This window comes from Hylobates moloch, unplaced genomic scaffold (genome assembly GCF_009828535.3).
Source record: "Hylobates moloch isolate HMO894 unplaced genomic scaffold, HMol_V3 SCAFFOLD_16, whole genome shotgun sequence".
NCBI lineage: Eukaryota > Metazoa > Chordata > Mammalia > Primates > Hylobatidae > Hylobates > Hylobates moloch.
Window position 1 is genome coordinate 55,889,422 of NW_026652291.1, and position 25,560 is coordinate 55,914,981.

The following is a 25,560-nucleotide window of genomic DNA, read 5'->3' on the forward strand; positions in this document are numbered from 1 at the left end:
GAGGCCAGAAACAATGTGGGGGCTGGACGTGGTGGCTCACGCCTGTGGTCCCGGCACTCGGGGGGGCCGGGGCGGGTTGATCACTTCAGGCTGGGAGTTCGAGACTGGTCTGGCCAACACGGCGAAACATATGAAAAATACAACGGACAAACCAACCAACCAACTCAGTGACGGCAGAGCGGGTCTACCCTGGAGTCATACTCTAAGTTTTTCTATTTTCCTCCCTTTCTGATCCTTTATCCCACTTTCTTTTTCTTCCTCTTCCTTCTCCTTCTTCTTTGTCAAATGGAGGATTGAGCTATTATCACTGATCCATATAAAGTCCCTCTCTCATTTATTTTGATTCCCACCCCCCATTTCTATTCCCTGACTTCCCATGTGCAACCTTCCTAGTATGTTTGATACGCATCTTTTTGTTTGTATGTATTTTTAGAAAGTGTTTGTTTTGTGTGCAAAAATTAATAAAAAAAAAACAAAAAACAATTGTATTTCTATACACTACCAGTGAACGATCTGAAAAGGAAATTAATAAAACAATTCAATTTGTAATTAGCATTAAAAAGAATAAAATACTTAGGAATCAGTTTACCAAAAGACTTACAACACTTATAGATGACAAACTATAAAATTATTTTAAGGAATTAAAGACCTAAATTGGACATCCCATGTGCATGTATTGGAAGTCTTAATATTGTTCTGATAGCAGTACTCCCCAGTAATCTAGGAATTCAATGTAATCCCTCTCAAAATTGCAGCTGCTTTTTTTGTTTTGTTTTGAGACAGGGTCTCCTGTCATCCAGGCTGTAATAAAGTGGTGCGATTGGCTCACTGCAGCCTTGACCTTTCATGCTTAAGTGATCCTCCCACTCAACCTCCTGAGTAGTTGGGACCATAGACACATGCCACTGTGCCCAACTAATTTTTGTGTTTTTTGTAGAGACAAGGTTTTGCCATGTTGCCCAGACTGGTCTCGAGCTCCTGAGGTCAAGCAGTCCATCCACTTTGACCTCCTAAAGTACTGGGATTACAGGCATGAGCCACTGCCCCTGGCCCTGCATTTTATCTTATTTTTTCAGAGATGGAGAAGCTGATTCTGAAATTCATGTGGTAATGCAAGGAGACTCAGATTAGCCAAAGCAGTATTGAAAATGAAGAGCAAATTTTGAAGGACTCATGTTTCCTGATTTTAAAGCTTTCTACAGAGTAACAGTAATCAGGACACTGTGGTACTGGCATGAGGATGGACAAATAGATCAAGGGATAGAATTGAGATTCCAGAAATAAACCTGTAGTTTATGGTCAGTTAATTTTCAGCAGGGGTGCCAAGACCAATGGGGATAGAATTTCTTCTTTCTTTTTTTTTTTTTTTTTTTTTAATTTTTTGGTTTTGGTTTTTCGAGACGGAGTCTCGCACTGTCTCTCAGGCTGGAGTGCAGTGGTGCGATCTCGGCTCACTGCAAGCTCCGCCTCCTGGGTTCACACCATTCTTCTGCCTCAGCCTCCCGAGTAGCTGGGACTACAGGCATCCACCACCACGCCCAGCTAATTTTTTGTATTTTTAGTAGAGATGGGGTTTCACCGTGTTAGCCAGGATGGTCTTGATCTCTTGACCTTGTGATCCGCCTGCTTCGGCCTCCCAAAGTGCTGGGATTACAGGCATGAGCCACCGCACCTGGCCTCTTTTTTTAAATAGACATTTTTTTTCGACCAGTTTTATGTTCACAACAAAATTGAGCAGAATGTGTAGTGATTTCCCAACATACCCCCTGCTGCATACATGCATAGCCTCCCCATTATCAATATCCCCCACCGGAACGGTACATTTGTTACAACTAATGAATCTACATTGACACATCATTATGGCCCAGAGTCCATAGTTTGCATTAGGGTTCACTCTTTTTTTTTTTTAAGACAGTCTCGCTCTGTTGCCCAGCCTGGAGTGCAGTTGCGTAATCTCAGCTCACTGCAACCTCTGCCTCCCGGGTTCAAGCGATTCTCCTGCCTCAGCCTCCAGAGTAGCTGGAATTACAGGCACGTGCCACCACACCCGGCTAGTTTTTGTATTTTTTAGAAGAAACAGGGTTTTACTATGTTGGCCAGGCTGGTCTCGAACTCCTGACCTCAAGTGTTCTGCCCACCTCGGCCTCCCAAAGTGCTGGGATTACAGGCATGAGTCACCGAGCCCAGCCAGGGTTCACTCTTGATGATGTATATAGTCTTTGAGTCTGGACAAATGTATAAAACATGTATCTGCCATTATATTATCATACAGATTTAGTTTGGCTGTGCTAAAAAAATCCTCTGTGCCCTGCCTGTTCATCCCTCCTGACAACCACTGATCTTTAAAGGCTGGCTTCTTCACTTAGTAGTATGCTTTTACCTTTTCTCCATGTCTCTTCATGGCTTGATAGTTCATTTCTTTTTATCCCTGAATAATATTCAGTTGTCTAGATGAACCACAGTTTATCCATTAATCTACTGAATTTGGTTGCTTCCAAGTTTTAGCAATATGAATAAAGCTACTATAAACATCTGTGCAGGTTTTTGTACGGATACAAGTTTTCAGTTCATTTTGGTAAATACCAAACATCAAGATTGTTGAATCACATGATAAGAGTATTTTTAGTCTTGTAAGAAACCACCAGACTGTCTTCTAAAGTGCTGTACCCTTTTACATCACTACCAGCAATGGGAGTTCCTGTTGTTCCACTGCCACCAGAATTTAGTGTTGTCAGTGTTTTGGATTTTGGCCATTATCATTGATGCATAGTGTATTTCAATGTTATTGTAATTTGCATTTCCTTGATGACATATGATGCAAAGCATCTTTTCATATGCTTATTAGATAGTCATATGTATATCTTTGATGCAGTATCTGTTAAAAGTCTTTGGCCCATTTTTTAATTGGGCTGTTTGTGTTTTTACTGTTGAGTTCTAAGAGTTTTTTTATATTTTAGATAACAATCTTTTATCTGCTATGTCTTTTGCAAGTATTTTCTGCCAGTCAGTGGCTGAACTTTTTAACAGTAGTATGGCACTACTAGATATCAACATGCAAAAGATTGAGGTTAGACCTCTTAATCACACCATTTATAAAAATTAACTTAAAATGCATCCAAGACCTAAACTTAAAAGCCAGAAGTATAAAGCTGCTAGAAGAAAACAAGGCATAAATTTTCATGATCTTCTATCATGCAATAATTTCTTAGATATGATACCAAAATCATAAGTAATCAAACAAAAAACAGGTAAGTTAGACATAAAGTTAAAAACCTTAATTCAGCCCGGGCATGGTGGCTCACACCTGTAATCCCAACACTTTGGGAGGCCGAGGCAGGTGGATCACCTGAGGTCAAGAGTTCGAGACCAGCCTGGCCAACATGGTGAAACCCTGTCTCAACTAAAAAATATGAAAAATTAGCCTGGTATGGTGGTGGGCGCCTGTAAGCCAAGCTACTTGGAAGGCTGAGTCAGGAGAATCACTTGAACCCTGGAGGCGAAGGTTGCAGTGAGCTGAGATGGCATCATTGCACTCCAGCCTGGGCAATGAGTGAAATTCCGTCTCATAAAATAAAGAAATAAAACCTTAATCCAAAGAACATTATCAAGAAAGTAAAAAGACAACCCACAGAATAAGAGAAAATATTTGCAAATCATTTATCTGATGAGACTAGTGTCCAAAGAATTCTTAAGTTTAAACAATAGAAAGGGAAGTAACCCAGCTGAAAAATGAGCAAGAGATTTGAATGGATATTTCTGCAAAGATACGTGAATGGCCAACAGTCACATGAAATGATTCTCAGTATCATCAGTCATTAGGAAAATTTAAATCAAAATCACAAGATACCAGTCAGGTGCTGTGGCTCATGCATGTAATCCCAGCACTTTGGGAGGCAGAGGCAGGTGGATCACTTGAGGTCAGGAGTTTGAGACCAGCCTGGCCAGTATAGTGAAACCCCATCTCTAGTAAAAAATATATATATGTATAAAAATTAGCCGGGCGTAGTGGTGCACGCTTGTAATCCCAGCTACTCAGGAGGCTGAGGCAGGAGAATCACTTGAACCCAGGTGGCGGAGGTTGCAGTGAGCCGAGATCGCGCTACTGCACTCCAGCCGGGGCGAAAAGAGCAAGACTCCATCTCAAAAAAAAAAAAAAAAATCACAAGATACCACTTTATACCCACTAACACGTGTTGATGATGATGCTGGAGAAAACAGTAACACGTGTTGGTGATGATGGTGGAGAAAATAGAATACTGATGGGGCCGGGCGCGGTGGCTCACGCTTGTAATCCCAGCACTTTGGGAGGCCGAGGCGGGTGGATCACGAGGTCAGGAGATCGAGACCATGGTGAAACCCCGTCTCTACTAAAAATACAAAAAAATTAGCCGGGCGTGGTGGCGGGCGCCTGTAGTCCCAGCTACTCGGAGAGGCTGAGGCAGGAGAATGGCGTGAACCCAGGAGGCGGAGCTTGCAGTGAGCCGAGATTGCGCCACTGCACTCTAGCCTGGGCGACAGAGCCAGACTCCGTCTCAAAAAAAAAAAAAAAATAGAATACTGCTGGTAGGAATGGACAATGATACAGCTGCTGTGGGAAGTGGTTTGGCAGTTCCAAAAAATGTTAAACATAATTGACCCAGCAATTCCTCTCTCAGGTATATACCCAAGATAAGCAAAGGTATGTGTCCACACAAAACTTGTTTGCAGATATTGATAGCAGCATTATTTATAATAGCCAAGAAATGTAAACAATCCATATGCCATTCAATTAATAAAGACACAGAATGTGGTATATCCATATAATGGAATATTATTCAGACTTGCAAAGAACAGAAATACTTATATGTGCTTTTAACATGGATGAACCTTGAAAAACATTAAGCTAAGTGAAAGAAGCCAAACCCAAAATGCTGTATATGATTACATTTGTATGAAACGTCCAAAATAGGCAAAACCATAGAGACAGAAAATAGATTAGTAATTGCCAGGGGCTGGGTACAGAGGAGAAAATGGAGAGTGGCTGCTAATGAATATAGGGTTTCTTTTCTGGAATGATGAAAATATTCTGGAATTAAATAGTATTGATGGTCATGGTCACACAGCATTGTGAATATACAAAAAGCCATTGAATTGTATACTTTAAAGGGGTGAATTTTATGGCATGTAAATTATACCCCAATTTAAAAATATTTGAAATCTAACCATAAGGGACATGTTATTCATATAATGCTCTTCATGTTCATGATTCAGCCAATCTGTTTTAATTTTGGAAGTCTTCAAACTTTAAATGGATTTTTCTAAATTATCTTTTCTGGAGTGAAGTTAGAATTATTGATGTGAAAGGATATTTCTTCTCTGACATGTTTTATTTACGTAGGTCATTTAAATCTTGCTCTGTAAATAGCAATATTAAAAATACATTTTTAATTAAAATAGTAACTTTTTATAATGGTGAAGTAAAAATGTATTAGTATTTAAGATATATGATTGACCAGCCAGGCTCAGTGGCTCATGCCTGTAATTCCAGCACTCTGGGAGGCCGAGGCAGGTGGATCACGAGGTCAGGAGTTCAAGACCAGCCTGGCGAAGATGGTGAAACCCCATCTCTACTAAAGATACAAAAATTTAGCCGGGCGTGGTGGCAGGCGCTGGTAATTGCAGCTACTCGGGAGGCTGAGGCAGAGAATTGCTTGAACCCGGGAGGCAGAGGTTGCAGTGAGCTGAGATTGCGCCACTGCACTCCAGCCAGAACAACAGAGCGAGACTCCATCTCAAAAAAAAAAAAAAAAAAAAGATATATCATTGACTCTGTCATGCGGCGTGTGATTTTCATATCTTGCTCTGGAGAAAGTCCATACTTTGGTATTGAAACATTACGCATTGTTATTCCAGGAGAACCCATCCCTCCACGGACCTTGACTGAAGCTGGCACAATGGCACTTTGCTACAGTGCTGCTTGGGATGCACGAGTTATCACTAGTGCTTGGTGGGTGTACCATCATCAGGTAATAAGGGCTCTTGTCCTTTTTCTTAATTTACTAAGAGCTACTGTGTGCCAAATTTTGAGAGTACAGAAGTAAATAAAGCAGACAAGGCTCAATAGAGCTAACTTTTTTGGTAGAGGAAAATATGTACATAATGTCAGGTAATAAGTGCCATAAAATAGTATTTTTTAAAGCGTGGAAGGGGTTAGAGAGTGATAGGGGATACCATTTTGGGTGAAGTATTGGGGGAACCTTTCTAGGAAGGTAGGATTTGAGCAGAGAGGTAAATGAAGAGAGAGTGATCCACACAGTTATACAGGATAAAGAGTGTTCCAGTTATTATTGATTATTATTGGCATACTGACCTAAAAGGCCTTTCTCCTGTTCATCTTTGTTGGAATATTCTGAATTCTCTTGGGCCCTTCCAGAAAAGTAGGCATATCCTGTTTGTTTTTTTTAAAATTCACTTGTTTTTATTAATTGCCCTTCTTTGTGGTTAATGATGTTGTTGGGTTTTTTTTGCATTTTTTTTTTCTTTGTAGAGATGGGGTTTCACCATGTTGGCCAGGCTGGTCTCAAATTCCTGACCTCAAGTGATCCTCTTGCCTCAGCTTCCCAAAGTGCTGAGATTACAGGCGTGAGCCACGGTGCCTGGCCAGTGCTGTTTAGTTTGGTGATACTTCATTCCGTATTTGACCTCACATTGCTATTGATTTCTTATCATACTTTTGAGAATTGTAATTGATGATGATGTACTTTTATAAGTTCCTAAAGCTGTACAGTAGGATAAAAATAGTTCAGTTTCATTATACTCCCTTAGATTTAGTTTCATTTTTATATCTTTTTATATTTATTATATGTTGTGCTGTGATACTGTCATATAGGGGGATTATAAATTGCTACCTCAGCGCTGTTATAAAAGTGGTTTTAATTCTTTTATTAAGAAATTTTTTAGAATGAAATTTAGTGTGTTTTTAATCACTTGCTGGTTTTTTTGTGTTTGTTTGTTTGTTTTGAGATGGAGTCTTGCTCTGTTGCCCAGGCTGGAGTGTAGTAGTGCAGTCTTAGCTCACTGCAGCCTCTGCCTCCTGGGTTCAAGCGATTCTCCTGCCTCTGCCTCCTGAGTAGCTGGTCTACAGGAGTGTCCCACCATACCTGGCTACTTTTTCTATTTTTGTAGAGATGGGGTTTTGCCATGTTGGCCAGGCTAGTCTCAAACTCCTGGCCTCAAGTGATTCTCCTGCTTCCGCCTCCCAGAGTGCTGGGATTACAGGTGTGAGCTAGCACACTCGGCCCGTTGCTATTGTAATGACTATGACTAATAAAGATACTCTCAAGATTTGGGGGTTTCACAGATGTACAAATTTTTTTTTTTTTTTTTTAATGAGATGGAGTGTTGCTCTGTCACCCAGGCTAGAATGCAGTGGCGCGATCTCGGCTCACTGCAACCTCTGCCTCCTGGGTTCAAGCAATTCTCTGCCTCACCCTCCGGAGTAGCTGGGATTATAGGCACCCGCCACCACGCCTGGCTAATTTTAGTAGAGACAGGGTTTCACCATCTTTGCCAGGCTGGTCTTGAACTCCTGACCTCACGATCCACCTGCCTCAGCCTCCCAGAGTGCTGGGATTACAGGCGTGAGCCACCGTACCTGGCCCCAAAATTTTTTTAAATTATGGGATAAGTTTACTCACCTTCTGTTTTGCCAAAATAGGATATATTTTTAAAAATCTGCTATTTCATATAGAGAAAAGTTACTTTTGCCTCATGCCTGTAATCCCAGCACTTTGGGAGGCCAAGGTGGGCAGATCATGAAGTCAGGAGTTCAAGGCCAGCCTGGCCAATATGGTGAAACCCCGTCTCTACTAAAAAATACAAAAATTAGCTGGGCATGGTGGTGTGCACCTGTAATCCCAGCTACTTGGGAGGCTGAGGCAGGAGAATCTATGGAACCTGGGAGGTGGAGATTGCAGTGAGCCAAGATCGGGCCATTGCACTCTAGCCTGGGTGACAGTGCGAGACTCCGTCTCAGGAAAAAAAAAAAAAAAAAAAGCAAAACTTTATTATCAAAAACAGTGTCTTAGACAAGGATTTTATTTAATAAATAGAGCTTTTATTTTAGTAAACATAGCTTTATGATAAGCTCATTAACCTATCCTTAGTTTTCTCATTACATCTCATGCTGGAAGAGATGAGTGGACCAGTTCTGGCTGTTGTCCATGGCATTTGAAAATTATTGCCGGGCATGGTGGCTTACGCCTGTAATCCCAGCACTTTGGGAGGCCGAGGCAGGCAGATCACGAGGTTAGGAGTTCAAGACCAGCCTGGCCAACATAGTGAAACCCCATCTCTACTAAAAATACAAAAATCAGCCGGGCATGGTGGTGCGTGCCTGTAGTCCCACCTACTCAGGAGGCTGAAGCAGGGGAATCGCTTGAACCCAGGAGGTGGAGGTTGCAGTGAGCTGAGATTGTGCCACTGAACTTCAGCTTGGACAACAGAGTGAGGCTTCATCTCAAAAAAAAAAGAAAAAAAGAAAAAAGAAAATTATTGATGTAGTGCATTCTTTGTTTTTTTCTTTGTTACTTCCAAAGGCTTATCTGTCATTAAAGGAGTATCTTTCCCTTTAGTATTGAGAATTTATACGAAATTATAAACTTTTCAGAAGACAGTGTGGCTTACTTGACTCTGACTTTACTTTCTCCTCAAGTGGAAAAAGAAAACCAGAGTATTTTTTTAAATAAGAATATAATGTATTATTGTGTTCTTCAGGTATCTAAAACAGCACCAACTGGAGAATATTTGACAACAGGAAGCTTCATGATAAGAGGTAATGTCTTGACAGGAAAAATATCACTAGACTTGTCAATGGATTATGGAGACAGGTTTGAGGACAGTTTACCAATACTCTTAGAACAGAAACGAATTACTCGGATTTCCTATATGACGTCTGCTATGAAGTAAAGAAATTTTTGCCTTGGTGTGACAAGTTTAGTGTTTGTCATATCTTCATGTATATTTTTATTGAGGGCAGTGCACTTTCACATAGTTTAGTTATAAGGGTAAGAAAGTATAGCATGAACTTATTTCTGAAAATAGAATATTCAGGGTCTGACTGACCCAGAATATCAGAGCAAGTATGTATTTTTTTTCTTCTTAATAACTGTTCCTGTACATACTGCCCAGTTCTATAAATGGGAAATGTTATTCTTCACATAGTAAAAGACAAAATGGATATGACCATTAGTGTCATCTGACACTAATTTTTTTTTGTTTTACAAGCAAAAAGTGGAGAAAACTGATTTTTAAAGCATTAATGTACATTATCTTTTGTAGGAAAAAAGAATTTTCTTCCTCCCTCATATCTAATGATGGGGTTTAGCTTCCTTTTTAAGGTACTCTTCAGCTTCTTGGTTATTTATTTATTTTTTTCCTGATTTTCATTAGTCTTGTCTGAAGCTCCATCACTGAAAAATAACTGTTTCTTTAGGTAGATGAGTCTTGTGTTTGGAGACATCGGGGTGAACGAAAAGTCAGAGTACAGGATGAAGACATGGAGACACTGGCAAGTTGCACAAGTGAACTCATATCAGAAGAAATGGAACAATTAGGTAGTTTATAGATTTTAAGAAATTAGCTTGTGTTGTTTTTTGTTACCTAGTTTTGCTTCTAAATCCTTAGAAGATCATGTCGCTTTTGGGATGATCTAAATTTCAAAAAAAAACCCGAAAACCCAAAGTACTTGCTATAAGTTTTACTAAATTTTTTTTTTGGAAATGCTAAATATACTTATTCTGGTGAATTTAAAAGTATTTATCAGGCCGGGCATTGTGGCTCATGCCTGTAATCCCAGCACTTTTGGGAGTCCAAGGCTGGTGGATTGCTTGAGCTCAGGAGTTTGAGACCAGCCTGGGCAACATGGCAAAACCCCATCTCTACCAAAAAAATCAGCCAGGCATTGTGAGCGCCTGTAGTCCCAGCTACTGAAGAGGCTGAGGTAGGAGGATTGCTTGAACCTGGGAGGCAGAGGTTACAGTGAGCCTAGATCACGCCACTGCCACTGCACTCCAGCCTGGGCCACAGAAAGACCTTGTCTCAAAAAAAAAAAAAAAAGTATTTAATTGGATCCATACTAACATACTTTAATGTATGTTTATATCGTGAAACTTCAGTATTTAATGGGTAATGCATAAATGTGTTTAACAAAGATAGACTCAGGTAAATGTGGATTAGCATTTAGTTTTGGGTTTAGGAATTACAAGTGATAGATGAATTTATAAAGTGCAGTTTCTCATATGAAAATTTGGCTTGATTTAATAAAATATTTGTTTCAAGTAGAGAGCAATTATAGTTGCTGGAATAAATTTACCTGCCTACCTGAGGGAACTAGGGAAAATATTCCCACTAAACTACTTTTGTAGTTATTCTCTCTGCTAAGGTCATTCCTTTTTACAGGTAATATTGCATTGTTTCATTTACTATTACTGTTGTGCTGCAAGTTTCTGTTGATTGAGGCTCACCGTTTCCCTGGGACTGTATAAAGTGCCTTATTTACATTCTTTTCTTTTTTTTTTCCCCCTGAGACGGAGTCTCAGGCTTTTGCCAGGCTGGAGTGCAGTGGCGCGATCTCGGCTCACTGTAACCTCTGCCTCCCAGGTTCAAGCAATTCTTCTGCCTCAGCCTCCCGAGTAGCTGGGATTATAGGTGCCTGCCACCACGCCTGGCTAATTTTTGTATTTTTAGTAGAGACGGGGTTTCACCATCTTGGCCAGGCTGGTCTTGAACTCCTGACCTCGTGATCCACCCGCCTTGGCCTCCCAAAGTGGTGGGATTACAGGCATGAGCCACTGCGCCTGGCCTATTTACATTATTTTCTATTCTCACAACCGTCCTTGTCAGATGAGTGGTGGCGTCTCATTTTGCAGGTGAGGCAGTAGACCCTGTTACTACTATTAGACAGTGGTCCTTTTGCAGAAGAATGAGCACCTGCTATGTGGGTGTTATATAATACATATTTAAGTTTTTATGTGCAAATTATAATAAAAGCAGCAAAAATTATGCAACTAATTTTGCTGTCTTGCTTTTTGGAAATACCCAACTAAGGCAGAGTTGTGGTTTTCATTGTTGAAAGGGTAGCAATGTCCAAGAAATTTATTGTGGTAAAGGATCTTGGAGATCATTTAGTTCAACCTATTCATGATACAGGTTATTCTTTTGTCTAAGAGTACCCTTTGGGAATGATCAGGCATTTTTCTGGTGATTTTTTGGAGAAATATGGGAGAAACAGTCAGTGGAATATTTTTATGACATTTTTAGGAAATCACCTGGCTTGGTTGGTAGTCCCACACTGACTTTCCTTATGGTAATTCTACAGATGGAGGTGACACTAGCAGTGATGAGGATAAAGAAGAACATGAAACTCCTCCTGTGGAAGTAGAACTCATGACTCAGGTTGACCAAGAGGTTATCACTCTTCAGAGTGGTAGAGATGAACTAAATGAGGAGCTCATTCAGGAAGAAAGCTCTGAAGATGAAGGAGAATATGAAGAGGTTAGAAAAGATCAGGATTCTGCTGGTGAAATGAAGGATGAAGGGGAAGAGACATTAAATTATCCCGATACTACCATTGACTTGTCTCACCTTCAACCCCAAAGGTAATTAAAAAATAAAATTTTACATATTATTGTGTAAGCTGAGAATGATGATGAGGTAATCCTTACAAAGATAATACCAAGATTGACATCAGTACTTTTACCCTCCATTGTCTTACTACTTTTTCACCATTTGATTGGGTCTCTCTGCAAAGAAATTCCCAGGACCAAGGTAGAAAAATACAGTGCATATAGAGTGGCCAAACTAGATCCAAATAGAAACAAGTACATGGTTATAAATGCTAAAAACATAACAAAGGCAGTTGCATCAAAGAAATGTGTTTTAGTCTATATAATGTTTTACAGATCATCAGGTGAATAGTCCATAGTTATAAATGCATAATTAATGGGGTAATTCAGAATGGTCTAGGAGTCAGACAGACCAGTATTGGGTCTTAGGGTGTGTCCTTGGGAAAATTACTTTGTGCTTAAGTTTCAGTTTCCTTCTTGGTGAAAACAGAATGGTATCCCTTTCATAGGGATTTGGTGAAGGTTTTATGCGTGTATACCATCTGGCAGTGCCTGACACACAGTAAGTTTTCAATACACGTCACCTATTTAAAAATGTATATGGAAGTGTGGAGAGAGGAGCAATTTGGTTGTATGTTTTTCTCACTTTACCAAATTTGAAAATTTGTTGGATTGCCAGTACTTAAGAGTATGATATGGGAATGTTTTGGGACTTTGTAAATGAATGTCTTTTACAGGCTAGTAGAGACTCCCTTCTGTTTATTTTCATAGGTCCATCCAGAAATTGGCTTCAAAAGAGGAATCTTCTAATTCTGTAAGCTATTTTCAGTTTTATGAAGAACACCCTATTCTCAATGAATAATTTTCTACTTTTTAATACTACTTTTCAAAAAAGTTAATAGTAGTGATATTTGCATTTGCCTGCTTTTTTTTTTAATAGAGTGACAGTAAATCACAGAGCCGGAGACATCTGTCAGCCAAGGAAAGAAGGTAAACACACCTGTGTTAATTAACTAAAAAGCATGTTTTTCTTTTTTTTTTAATTGATAGCTCAGCTACCACAGATTACTTAGCTGTTTAAAGACTTCCTTCATTAAATTTACCAAGATTTAGCACAAATTTTTAGTTTTTAATATTAAGCTCTAATACATTTTTCTGTTTAAGGGCCCTAATCTGTAACTATAATCAGTGAAATAGACCTAGTAGAGTAAGTCCTCACTTAACATTTTCGTTTCTTTTTATTTTTTTTTGAAACGGTCTCGCTTTGTTGCCCAGGCTGGAGTGCTATGGCGCAGTCATGGCTCACTGCAGCCTCAAACTCCCAGGCTCAGGCAGTCTCCTGCTTTAGCCTCCTGAGTAACTGGGACTACAGGCGTGTGCCACTACAAAAATTTTTATATTTTTTGTAGAGACGAGGTTTCATCATGTTGCTCAGGCTGGTCTTGAACTCCTGGGCTCAAGTGATCCTCCCACCTTGGCTGCCCAAAGTGCTGGGATTACAGACATGAGCCATTGTGCCCAGCCTTCACTTAACATTTTCTTTTTTTCTGAGACGGAGTCTCTCTTTGTCGCCCAGGCTGGAGTGCAGTGGCATGATCTTGGCTCACTGCAAGCCCCACCTCCCGGGTTCACACCATTCTTCTGCCTCAGCCTACCAAATAGCTGGGACTAGAGGCGCCCATCACTATGCCTGGCTAATTTTTTGTATTTTTAGTAGAGACGGGGTTTCACCGTGTTAGCCAGGATGGTCTCGATCTTCTGACCCCGTGATCACCCGCTTTGGCCTCCCGAAGTGCTGGGATTATAGGCATGAGCCACCGCGCCCGGCCCACTTAACATTTTCAATAGTTTCTTGGAAACTTGGACTTAAGGGAAGCAATGTGTAATGAAACCAATTTTGCCATGGGCTAATTGATACAAACGAGTTAAGTTCCTCTGGCATATTTTTGGTCACAAAACCATCACCAAACTTCTAAATAAGACCGAAAACTCTTCTAATATTAAACATTAAAATAAATGTAAACTGTACATATATTTAAGAAAGATTAATGAAAGCGAGCAAGATAATTACCCAATTTTTGGCAAATCAATGAGTGATGGCAGTTGTGGTAGTGGGTTAAATCAAGGACTATTTGCAAAGTGAAAATTGTAGAGTACCTCCTACTACCATGAGGTTCAAAAACAATACGGCACATTCATTAAACACTTTCATACTACATTGTTGATTGTTGTACATTTGTATGACTATAGTTTATGAATTTTTGACAATCATTTTTATTAAGTCATTCATTCATTCATTCATTCGTTTTTCAACCGTTTATTCCAGTTAAGGGTCATTGGTGGCTAGAGCCTATCCTGGCAGATCAGGGCAAAAGGCCAGAACCAACCCAGAACAGGATGTCATTCCATTGCAGGGCATGCATACCTGCACTCACTCATGCTGGGATAATTTAGACACGCCAGTTAACCTGACATGCGCATTTTGGGATGTGAGAGAAAACCTGAGTACCTGGTGAAAACCCACACAGACATAGGGAGAACGTGTAAACTCTGCACAGATGGTGGCTGTGGCCAGGAATCAATTTTGTTCTCATCAAAGTTATAACACAACGATGTTGAATGAAATGATGTTATTTGAGGACTTGCTCTAATAAGACCTTTTATTACGTAAACATCTACAATAATGATTTCAGTGTATTACATAGACTAGTTCTAGGGTGATATTGTCAGGAATAAATATGAATACCTGAAATTAGGAAAGTTTTATGTAAGGTAGAAGACTTGATTTTTTGTTTTTTGTTCTTTTTGAGACGGAGTCTCGCTCTGTGGCCCAGGCTGGAGTGCAGTGGCCGTGATCTCGGCTCACTGCAAGCTCTGCCTCCCAGGTTCACACTATTCTCCTGCCTTAGCCTCCCAAGTAGCTGGGACTACAGGCACCCGCCACCACGCCCGGCTAATTTTGTTTTTGTATTTTTAGTAGAGACGGGGTTTCACCGTGTTAGCGAGGATTGTCTCAATCTTCTGACCTCGTGATCTGCCCACCTTGGCCTCCCAAAGTGCTGGATTACAGGTGCGAGTCACCGCGTCTGGCTGATTTTTTTTTTTTTAAATAACAGGTCTCAGGAAGCAAGTAGAAGCAAGGGAAGGGTGGAAGGGAAGAGAACAACTACTGTAGGGTGGGAAAGACTAAGAAAACTAAAGCACTCCCGGAAGAGGCCCTAGAACAGAATGGACAATAAAGCCTTTTCATTTGAGAAAGATAATCATTAAACAATTACAGAGAATTCTGAGCACATAGCCCTGTGCTGGATACTTACTGAGTATACAAAGAGGTAAAGTATAAAGCTCATGCCTTCAAGAGGCTTTTGAGTCCTGGATTCAGGAAGTAGTCATAAATATGTAAGTAGTATCTGAAAGTGATAGAGTAGTTCAAGAGTATGAGATTGCTGTGAGTTCAGATGTTTGGGGAAATAACATCAGAAGTACACCTTGAAAGATATGTTAGCAGTTAAGTAAATGAGGGAGACTCCAAGGAGAATTAGCATTAACAAAGGGGGGTGCTTTTTTGGGGTAATATGCATAGTGCTTTGGGGAAATGATAAATAGACTGAGTTGGAAGGAGGAGAAAGTTTGTGTATTAAATGGTAGATGATATGCTTGGAGAAGTAAATTTGGACTAAAAGTGGAGTACTTAAAAGCTAAGGATTTTGGACTGTACCCTTTAAAGTGATATGAAGAGACTGTGACATAGGCAAATGATTAAGGAAGATTAATATAGAAGTTAATGGCCGGATGTGGTGGCTCACGCCTGTAATCCCAGCACTTTGGGAGGCCGAGGTGAATACATCACCTGAGGTCAGAAGTTCGAGACCAGCCTGACCAACATGGTGAAACCCCATATCTACTAAAAATACAAAGTTAACTGGGTGTGGTGGCACAAACTCCATCTTAAAAAAAAAAAATTCAGAGTATGTAGACTCTGGAGGAAGTCTGGGTGGGATGTAATGAGGGCCTGAACTAAGACGTTGGCATTGGGAACAGAAAGAAGAATACCACAGTAATAAAATTTACCCATCCTTCTTATCCTGTGTATTTTTTAATCCATTTAGTCAACCAACCAGTCAACAAATGTTTTATTGAATGCCTAAGACCTGCCAATGCTATGTTGGTACAAAAACTACAAATCCCAGTGCCTGGCCATCAAGGTGTTCAGGGGCAAAATGTGCCTAGTGAGTAAGGATGAGTCAGGGGTGACAATATGTTGAGCTTGGATGATGGAAAGAAAGATAAATCCATGAGAGATGAAAAACTTTCATCTTTTTCCCACATGATGATTTTGAGCATCTTTGTATCTTCTAACTTGGTGATTATCAAGTGAAGCAGAAGCCATGACCATTTATATACTGTATATGTGCTCTTTCCCATGGAACTTTTCTAGGGCACTAAGAATTTCAAATTCTAAGAATGAAATGTTTCCATATCTTTTTTATTCAGGGAAATGAAAAAGAAAAAACTTCCAAGTGACTCAGGAGATTTAGAAGTGTTAGAGGGAAGGGATAAAGAAAAAGAAAGTACTGTACACATTGAAACTCATCAGAACACAAGCAAAAACATTGCGGCTGTGCAGCCAATGAAACGAGGACAAAAGGTAAACTTCAGAATGATCTATATGGTTCACAGTTAAGTTGTGAGGTTCCTTTTTAATTTTTGAAGTTGAAGTGAAATAGAAAATTTAGGCCAAAAAATAATCCTGTGTGATTTCCTTTGACTAAAAATTAGTTGAGTAGATACAGCATTTAGGGAACATAGAGATCACTATTAGAAGTTCTTCAGACTTTCAAGATCATCTGCAGAGAAGCTGTCATTTTATCTGGAAGAGTAATAGGAGATTATGGTTTGCCAAAGTCACCCAGCTAGTTAAGTAGCAGAACTGATATTTATTGAGAATTGAGCTCAGTAATTTTTCGATTTTGGTTAGAGTTCTTAGATATTTTGCTAAAGATGGATGATGAAGAAAGAAGTACTTGTGATAGAACATACTCTTTCCACACCGCCCCCGCCCCCACCCCCCCCGCTGCCAGCTCCCACAAGATAGTCTTGCTCTGCTCTGTCACCCACCCTGGAATGCAGTGGTGCAGTCAGGGCTCACTGCAGTAGCCTTAATTCCTAGGCTCAAGTGATCCTCCCATCTCAGTCTTCCAAGTAGCTGGGACCACACAGGTGCATGCCACCATGCTCAGCTAAATTTCTTTTATTTTTTGTAGCGATGGGATCTAACTATATTGTCCGGGCTGGTCTCAAACTCCCAGGCTCAAGTGATCTTCCTGCCTCACCCTTCCAAAGTGCTTGTAACTAGAGGTGTGTTAGCCACCATGTCTGGTTACAATGTAATATACTCTTCAAAATGCTGTAGCAGCCAGGCGCAGTGGCTCATGCCTGTGCAATCTCAGCACTTTGGGAGGCTGAGGCAGGTGGATCACTTGAGGCCAGGAGTTCAAGACGAGCCTGTCCAACATGGTGAACCCCATCTCTACTAAATATAGAAAAATTAGCCAGGCATGCTGATACATACCTATAGTCCTAGCTACTCGAGAGGCTGAGGCAGAAGAATTGCTTGAACCCAGGAGGCGGAGGTTGCAGTGAGCCAAGATCACGCCACTGCACTGCAGCCTGGGTGACATGGCGAGACTCGCCTATCTCAAAAAAAAAAAATGCTGTAGCAGTATACAAATGAGGGGATTATGGGCTAATTTATCAATGTACCCCTTTTAAACTTTAAATTTCTTTTCAATTTTTTTTTTTTTTTTTTTTTTTTTAGAGACAGGGTCTTGCTCTGTTGCCCAGGATGGAGTGTAGTGGATGTTTATAGGCATGTTTGTAGCATACTACAGCTTTGAACTCCTGGGCTCACGCATTCCTTCTACCTCAGCCACCTAAGTAGCTGGGACCACAAGTGCATGCCACCACACTAGGCTATAATCTTTATAAAGATGTTTTATGATCTTTCCTTCTTCCATAGAGGTCGGATTTTCCTATGCTTTTTTCCAGTGAGCTGCAAATGATATGTGCATAAGGAAGGGAAGACTCAACATAATAAAAATATAAATTCCCCTCATACATAAATTCAACATGACTTTAATCAGAATTGAGATTTTAATGCTTGATAAAATAATTCTAAATTTATTTTGACAGGAGTAAATGCTTGAGAATAGCTAAGGAAATACAGAGGGATTTCCCTATGAGGTAGTAAAATATTTAATGCTAGAATTTTTACAACATGTTATTAACAGAGGAATAGCTAGACAGAAAAAATGAGACAGAATAAAATCTAGACACAGGACCACTACCTGATATTTAGCATTTTAGTATGTGATAAAATAATATTGCAGATCATTTGAAAAGATACGAAATATTCAAAATGATGGCTAACCATGTGAAAATGGTACCACAGTGCATTGCAGGTGGAGAAAGTAAAGAACCACCAATAAAATTAAAAAACAAATGGCAAATCTGGAAAAAAAAAGTGATGAAAGAAATGCTGTGTAAACCTGGGGAATTTTTTTTACCCATCAAATTAATAGATACTACATTGTCAGTCGTTCAGTAAATGTTTGAGTATACAACATGAGAATTCCAGTCAAAAGTCTTAACAGTGCTTCTGCCCTTTGACTCAGCAATTCGTCTTATAGGAATTTATCCTAAAAAAAAATTATGGGTATGCACTGAGGACGTTGAAGTTTATATTTGTAGTAGCAAAAAAAACCTGCAATTAATCTTAAGTATACAACAATATGAAATAACAATAAATGATGCATTTTTACAATGAAATATTCTGCAGATAAGTTTCAAGGCAAGTCCTGATAGAATGTTTATTAAAATGCATTAAATTTTTAGATTATTTTCTGGGGAATTGTCATTTTTATCACTTTGAGTCTTCCTGTGGAAAACTATAATTGTGCAATTATAAAACTGTAATTGAGCAATCTGCCCGCCTCAGCCTCCCAAAGTGTTGGGATTACAGACGTGAGCCACTGTGCCCTACCTATTTTTAAAACTTTCATTTCCTAGCTGTTACTTGCTGGTACATGGGAAGACAACTCTCATGTTGATCAAGTAATGGGCAATCTTATAGAGCACTTACTAATTTTAATAATTCGTCTGTAGGCAGTCATATTGTCTGCAAATTACGGCTTTCCTTATAGTCTTAATATCTTTTTATTTACCCCATGTTTTTTGCAGTGACTGAAAAGCAAAAATACAGTGTTTCATAGAAGTAGTAATCGTGTATATCTTTGTTAATTCCATTAAAGGAACTGTTTCTAAGATTTTATCATTGTGGGATGTTTCCTTTGGGTGGTTGGAGGACACCTTTTTGAAAGTTATTTTTAATAACGATGAGTTAAATGCTACTGAATGGTTTTTCTGTATCTGTTGCATTCTTTTTGTTTGTTTTTTTTGTTTTTGAGACAGGGTCTCACTCTGTTCCCCAGGCTGGAATGCAGTGGTATGGTTATGGCTCACTGCAGCCTCAATCTCCTGGGCCCAAACCATCTTTCTACGTCAGCTTCCCAAACAGCTGGGACCACAGGCATGTGCCACCATGTCTGGCTAATTTTTATTTTTATTATTTTTAGAGACAGGCCCTTCCTATTTGCCCAGGCTGGTCTAACTCCTAGGCTCAAGTTATCCTCCTGCTTGGTCTCCGAAAGTGCTAAAATTACAGGCATGAGCCACCATGCCCAGCCTATTGCATTATTTTCTCTGTTAATCAGTCAGTATGGTATATTAGTTGAGAAAAATCTATTAATTGGCCTCTAATTTCTCATACTGTCTCTGCCTGGTTTTTGTGTTTACATTATACCAGTTTCATAAAATAAGTTTAGGACCTTTCCCTCTTTTTCTGCTCTCTAGAACTTTGTATAAAATGCAGACTGTGGCTGGGCACGGTGGCTCATGCCTGTAATCTCAGCACTTTGGGAGGCTGAGGCAGTTGGGTCACTTGAAGTCAGGAGTTCAAGACCCGCCTGGCTAACATGGTGAAACCCCATCTGTATTAAAAATACAAAAATTAGCCGGGTGTGTTGGGACCTGTAGGTCCCAGCTTCTTGGAGGCTGAGGCAAGAGAATTGCTTGAGCCTGGGAGGCAGAGATTGCAGTGAGCCAAGGTCATGCACTGCACTCCAGCCTGGGTGACAGAGCAAGACTCTGTCAAAAAATGGAGATTGTTCCTTGAAATTGGATAGCATTTGCTTATAAAACTAGACCTAATGTTTTGGGTTTTGTGAGGAGATTTTTTTTTTTTAGACTGGGTCTTACTTTGTTGCCCAGGCTGGGATGTAGTGTTGCAATCTTGGCTCACTGTAGCCTCGACCTCCTGGGCTCAAGCAATCCTCCCACCTCAGCTTCCCTAGTAGCTGAGACCACAGGTGTGTGCCACCATGCCTGGCTATTTTGAGTAGGTTTTTAAGAACTAATTTCAATTTCTTTAATTATTTTAGGTTTATTCAGGTTTTCTGGGATTTTTTTTTGAAGTTGGTTTTCTGAAGTTGTATTTTCTTTTTCTTTTTTTTTTTGAGACGGAGTCTTGCTCTGTCGCCCAGGCTGGAGTGCAGTGGTGCCATCTCAGCTTACTGCAAGCTCCGCCTCCCGGGTTCACGCCATTCTTCTGCCTCAGCCTCTCCGAGTAGCTGGGACTACAGGTGCCCGCCACCACGCCCGGCCAATTTTTTTGTATTTTTAGTAGAGATGGGGTTTCACCATGGTCTCGATCTCCTGACCTCATGGTCCGCCCGCCTCGGCCTCCCAAAGTGCTGGGATTACAAGCGTGAGCCACCGCGCCTGGCTTAGAAGTTGTATTTTCTAAGAAACTCTGTTGTCATCAGGTTTTCCATTCCTCAGTCCTGTTTATTGGTAACAATATTTTTTCTCAATTTTTTTGAGGTACAGTGTACATAATAGTAAAATGCACAAATCTTTGGCTCAGTGAATTTTTTTTTTTTTTTTTGAGACAGAGTCTCGCTCTGTTGCCCAGGCTGGAGTGTGGTGGCGTGATCTCAGCTCACTGCAACCTCCGCCTCCTGGGTTCAAGCAATTCTCCTGCCTCAGCCTCCTGAGTAGCTGGGACTACAGGCGTGCGCCACTACACCCAGCTACTTTTTGTATTTTTAGTAGCGACAGTTTCACCGTGTTGGCCAGGATGGTCTCGATCTCTTGACCTCGTGATCCGCCTGCCTCGGCCTCCCAAAGGGCTGGGATTACGGGTGTGAGCCACTGTGCCTGGCCTCAGTGAATTTTTTTAAGCACACACATCTGTGAAACCACCACTCAGATCCAGATACTTTACTTGGAATGTTTCCAGCATCCCAGAAGGCTCATGCTTGCTTGCCAGTTTCGTTTTTTCTTTTTTGAGATGGGTTCTCACTGTGTTGCCAGGCGGGAGTACAGTGGTGTGATTTCAGCTCACTGCAACCTCCGCCTCCTGGGTTCAAGCAATTCTTCTGCTTCAGCCTCCTGAGTAGCTGGCACTACAGGCACACGCCACCACACCCAGCTAATTTTTGTATTTTTAGTAGAGACGGGGTTTCACTTACGTTGGCCAGGATGGTTTCGATCTCCTGACCTTGTGATCCACCCGCCTCGGCCACCCAAAGTGCCGGGATTACAGGCGTGAGCCACTGCGCCCAGCCAGAAGGCTCATGCTTGCCACTTTCTAAGAATATCCCCACATGACTTTTGTTTTTTGAGACAGAGTTTTACTCTTGTTGCCCAGGTTGGAGTGCAATAGCATGATCTCGGTGCACCACAACCTCTGTCTCCCAGGTTCAAGCAATTCTCCTGCCTCAGCCTCCCAAGTAGCTGGGATTACAGGCATGCACCACCACGCCTGGCTAATTTTTTTTGTATTTTTGGTAGGGACGGTGTTTCACCATGTTGGTCAGGCTGGTCTTGAACTCCTGACCTTAGGTGATCCACCGTGCCAGACCCTCACAAGACTTTTGGATCCATAAGTATGCATTTCTGTTCATATACATATGAGTGGAATTTTCTGGGTTGTGGCATACATGTTGTTTGCCTTTATTAGATCCTGCCAATCAGTTTTCCAGAGTACCTGTATCAGTTTCCCACCAAGCATGTGTATGAGAGTTCCAGTTGTCCCCCATCCATAGTAACACTTGGTATTGTTAGGTTTTCTTTTTTCAGTCATTTAAGTGTGTATATGCTGATAGCTCATTTGACTTTTATTTCATGTCCCTGATGACTAATGATATTGAGCACTTTCTCATGTTTTTTGGACCTTTGTATATCCTCTTTTCGAAGCGCCTATTTTAAAAATTGGTTTGTCCTATCTTTCTAGCTGATGTATAAGGGTTCTCTGCAATCCTGAATACAAGTCCTTTCTCGTATATATGTATTGCAAGTGCTTTTCACACTTTGGGGCTTGCTGTTTTTCACTTTTTAATAGTCTTTTTTGATGAATAGCATTTTAAAATTCTAATTGAGTCTGATTTATCAGTCTTTTATGGTGTTTGTGTCCTGTTTAGGGAAGTCTTTACAATTTTCAAAATGTGTTATTTCAGTCCCAGTTAATACAGTTAATCAAGACAAAAATCTCTAGGGTGGGGCCTAGATGTTTATAGTTTAAAACCCCTAGAGTGATTTGGGGATGTAATCAGGGTAAAGAATCATTGGTTTATTTAATAAAATACAGAATCTTGAAAGCCTCTAGAATAAATGCCTAGACTAATTTTTTGCTTTATTTCCTGTTCTTCCTCCATGTGTACCCTGACTCAAACCAAATGTGATGATTTGCTATTACTGTTCTCTTCCTTTTTAGACTTGCTTTTCCAATACTGTTTTACTTTATTTCCTCCTCACAGTTCTTTTATGTTTTGTTAATGTATTCTTACTTCTCTGTGTATCTTCTCTCCACCCTATGGTAAATTCCTTGAGGATGAGGACTTTGGTTATCCAACTTTGTAGCCCTTCATATTGTTTATTATAATGGTGCCTTAGTAAGCATTTTTGACAGAATATAAAGTAACACCATTTCTTTGCAAGTATTTGTTGACATTTTTTTGCTGCTGAATATTTCCAACCAAAATCTTCTGATTTTGTAGAGTAAAATGAAAAAAATGAAAGAAAAATACAAAGACCAGGATGAAGAAGACCGTGAACTTATCATGAAATTGCTGGGGGTAAATAACATCTAAAAACATTTTTTCTTTTGCTTTTCAAATGGGCATCTAGCCCACTGCTTAGTGTATGACAGGCATTCAATACATTCTTGTTAAAATATTCACAAAATTGAAAATATAACACTGACTGATGTTTCCTCTGTGAATTAAAGTCTGCAGGTTCAAACAAAGAAGAAAAAGGGAAGAAGGGGAAGAAAGGAAAAACAAAAGACGAACCTGTGAAGAAACAGCCCCAGAAACCCAGAGGTGGACAGAGGGTCTCAGACAACATTAAGAAAGAAACTCTGTTCCTTGAGGTTATAACTCATGAATTACAAGACTTTGCTGTAGATGATCCACATGATGACAAGGTAAGGCTACTATACATGTGGGCTTCTGCTTCTTAATTAGGGTGATTAACCATCCTGGGGTTCCCAGGACATGGGACTTTCAGTGCTAAAACCAAGACAAGTGAGTAACCCTATTCTTAATGGAATGTCATCCAATATAACCTGAAAGACTAAAATTGTAGTATCTTATCTAAGCATGATAATGGTAGTACTAATAGCTGATAAAAATTTTGTTACAAGCCTTTAGGAAGTAATCAGTTTTATGGAGAGGCTTTGATTCTGATGGAAACTGAGTTAAATTAAGACAGAGAGGACTGGCACGGTGGCTCACGCCTGTAATCCCAGCACTTTGGGAGGCCAAGGCGGGCGGATCACAAGGTCAGGAGATTGAGACTATGCTGGCTAACGTGGTGAAACCCTGTCTCTACTAAAAAAATAAAAAAAAATTAGCCAGGTGTGGTGGTGAGCGCCTGTAGTCTCAGCTACTTGGGAGGCTGAGGCAGAATAGCGTGAACCCGGGAGGCAGAGCTAGCAGTGAGCTGAGATCGCGCCACTGCACTCCAGCCTGGGCAACAGAGCGAGACTCCATCTCAAAAAAAAAGAGAGAATTGGGATTGTCTTGAAGATGAGTAGAAAATAAATTTTCACTTTCTCTAAGCTTTTCTATAGGAATCTATGCCATATGGTCTTACATAATGTTGAAAATGGGTACACCATTTAAGAGCCAAGTACTCTGGTTACAAAACCAGTGAGAAGTTCGTATTTTTCCAGCTAAGATGATTGCCGAATTGTTTTATTAACAGTACAGCAAGCCCAGCCTTCTGTATATCTTCTTACATGAATATGTACATCTTCTTGAATTTTTTTTTTTTTTTTTTAGACAGTCTCGCTCTGTTGCCCAGGCTGAAGTGCAGTGGCACAATCTCGGCTCACTGCAACCTCTGCCTCCCGGATTCAAGTAATTATCCTGCCTCAGCCTTCCGAGTAGCTGGGATTACAGGCGTGCACCATCACGCCTGGCTAATTTTTGTATTTTTAGTGGAGATGGGGTTTCACCACGTTGGCCAGGCTGGTCTTGAACTCCTGATCTCAGGTGATCCGCCTGCCTTGGCCTCCCAAAGTGTTGGGATTACAGGCGTGAGCCACATGCCCAGCCTGTTTATTTTTTAATAACTTGGTTTAAAATAGAGGCCAGAGAAAAAATTTTTTTTTGTCACCAGCATTTTTTTTATGTAAAGCTTGAGTTATAATTGTGTGCTCAGTTTAGTGCAGGTAATGCTTACAGGGATTCTGTATTACTATTTTCTTTTTTTTCCTGCTGAACAGTTGTTTAGTAATACTAAAACTCATTTTGGCTCTTAAAATTTGTACGTTATTCTTATGTTCCGTAAATCCTAGACTCACAAATATTCACTAGAGGTGTTAATTATTAATGTTCTTTCATGAGTAGGTGCTATGGTCTAAAGTTAATATCCCCCCACAATTTATTTATCGGAACCTAAATACCCAGTGTGATGGTATTAAGAGGTTGGGCCTTTAGGAAGTGAAGTCACGAGGGCTCTTCTGTCATGAATGAGATGAGTGCCCTTTTGCCATGTGAGGACACTGCAATAAGGTGCCATCGTTTTTTAAGATGAGGTCTCCCTATGTTGCCCAGGCTGGTGTTGAACTCCTGGGCTCAAGGGATCCCCCGACCTTGGCCTCCCAAAGTGCTGGGATTACAGGTATGAACCACCACACCCAGCCTAAGGTGCCATCTTTGAGGCAAGCCCTTATCAGACATTGAATCTGCTGGTGCCTTGATGCTGGACTTCCCAGCCTCCAGAACTGTAAGAAGTAAAATTTCTGTTGTTTATACAGTCTAAGGTATTTTGTTACAGCAGCCTGAACAGACTGAAACAGTCGGTTATCTCCAGATAGATTTTTTCTTAAGTATGCAAACAAAACTAAGCATATTTTATGGGATATGGGAAAAATTTATCCAAAACTGTTGAACAGATATTTAAAAATAAAGGTTCTGTTGACCAGAATTCTCCATTTGCTTTTCTCCTGGCGAACTTACCGACCTTAGTTGTCATTTTAAATTGTCCTTGTAACTTTTGCTGCTTTAACATATACTTTATATGAAAGTTTCAGTTCCCACCTCCCCTACTTCAGAGAACTACCCTTCTTCTCTTGAATGACATTACTTTCTTAATAAACACAGACACACAAAAACACACATACGAATCCACTTCAGAGTCTTAGGAAGAATATAACCTTGAGGCCCCCTATCCTGTGGGTCAGAAATGACAGTCTGGTTATATCACTGTTTCTTTCTCCTTATGGTTTAATGGTGTGGAATTTCATTTTACAATATAGCTGACATTTTTATTTTTATATGTTTGGAACAGGAAGAGCAAGATCTGGATCAACAGGGAAATGAGGTATGAT

General features: G+C 40.3%; 1 protein-coding gene across 2 annotated transcripts in view; it reads left to right on the forward strand.

Moving 5' to 3' along the window:
- NEMF (nuclear export mediator factor) overlaps positions 1–25,560 on the forward strand; it is a 75,976-nt gene that overhangs the window by 47,281 nt on the left and 3,135 nt on the right. For both annotated transcript variants that reach the window (XM_032135015.2, XM_032135016.2), the window contains exons 19-29: positions 5,893–6,005; positions 8,755–8,812; positions 9,319–9,377; positions 9,473–9,593; positions 11,357–11,636; positions 12,375–12,417; positions 12,544–12,593; positions 16,098–16,251; positions 22,721–22,798; positions 22,951–23,148; positions 25,521–25,553. In XM_032135015.2, the coding sequence (XP_031990906.1) occupies positions 5,893–6,005; positions 8,755–8,812; positions 9,319–9,377; positions 9,473–9,593; positions 11,357–11,636; positions 12,375–12,417; positions 12,544–12,593; positions 16,098–16,251; positions 22,721–22,798; positions 22,951–23,148; positions 25,521–25,553 (1,187 nt within the window). The remainder of the gene's footprint in view (positions 1–5,892; positions 6,006–8,754; positions 8,813–9,318; positions 9,378–9,472; positions 9,594–11,356; positions 11,637–12,374; positions 12,418–12,543; positions 12,594–16,097; positions 16,252–22,720; positions 22,799–22,950; positions 23,149–25,520; positions 25,554–25,560) is intronic.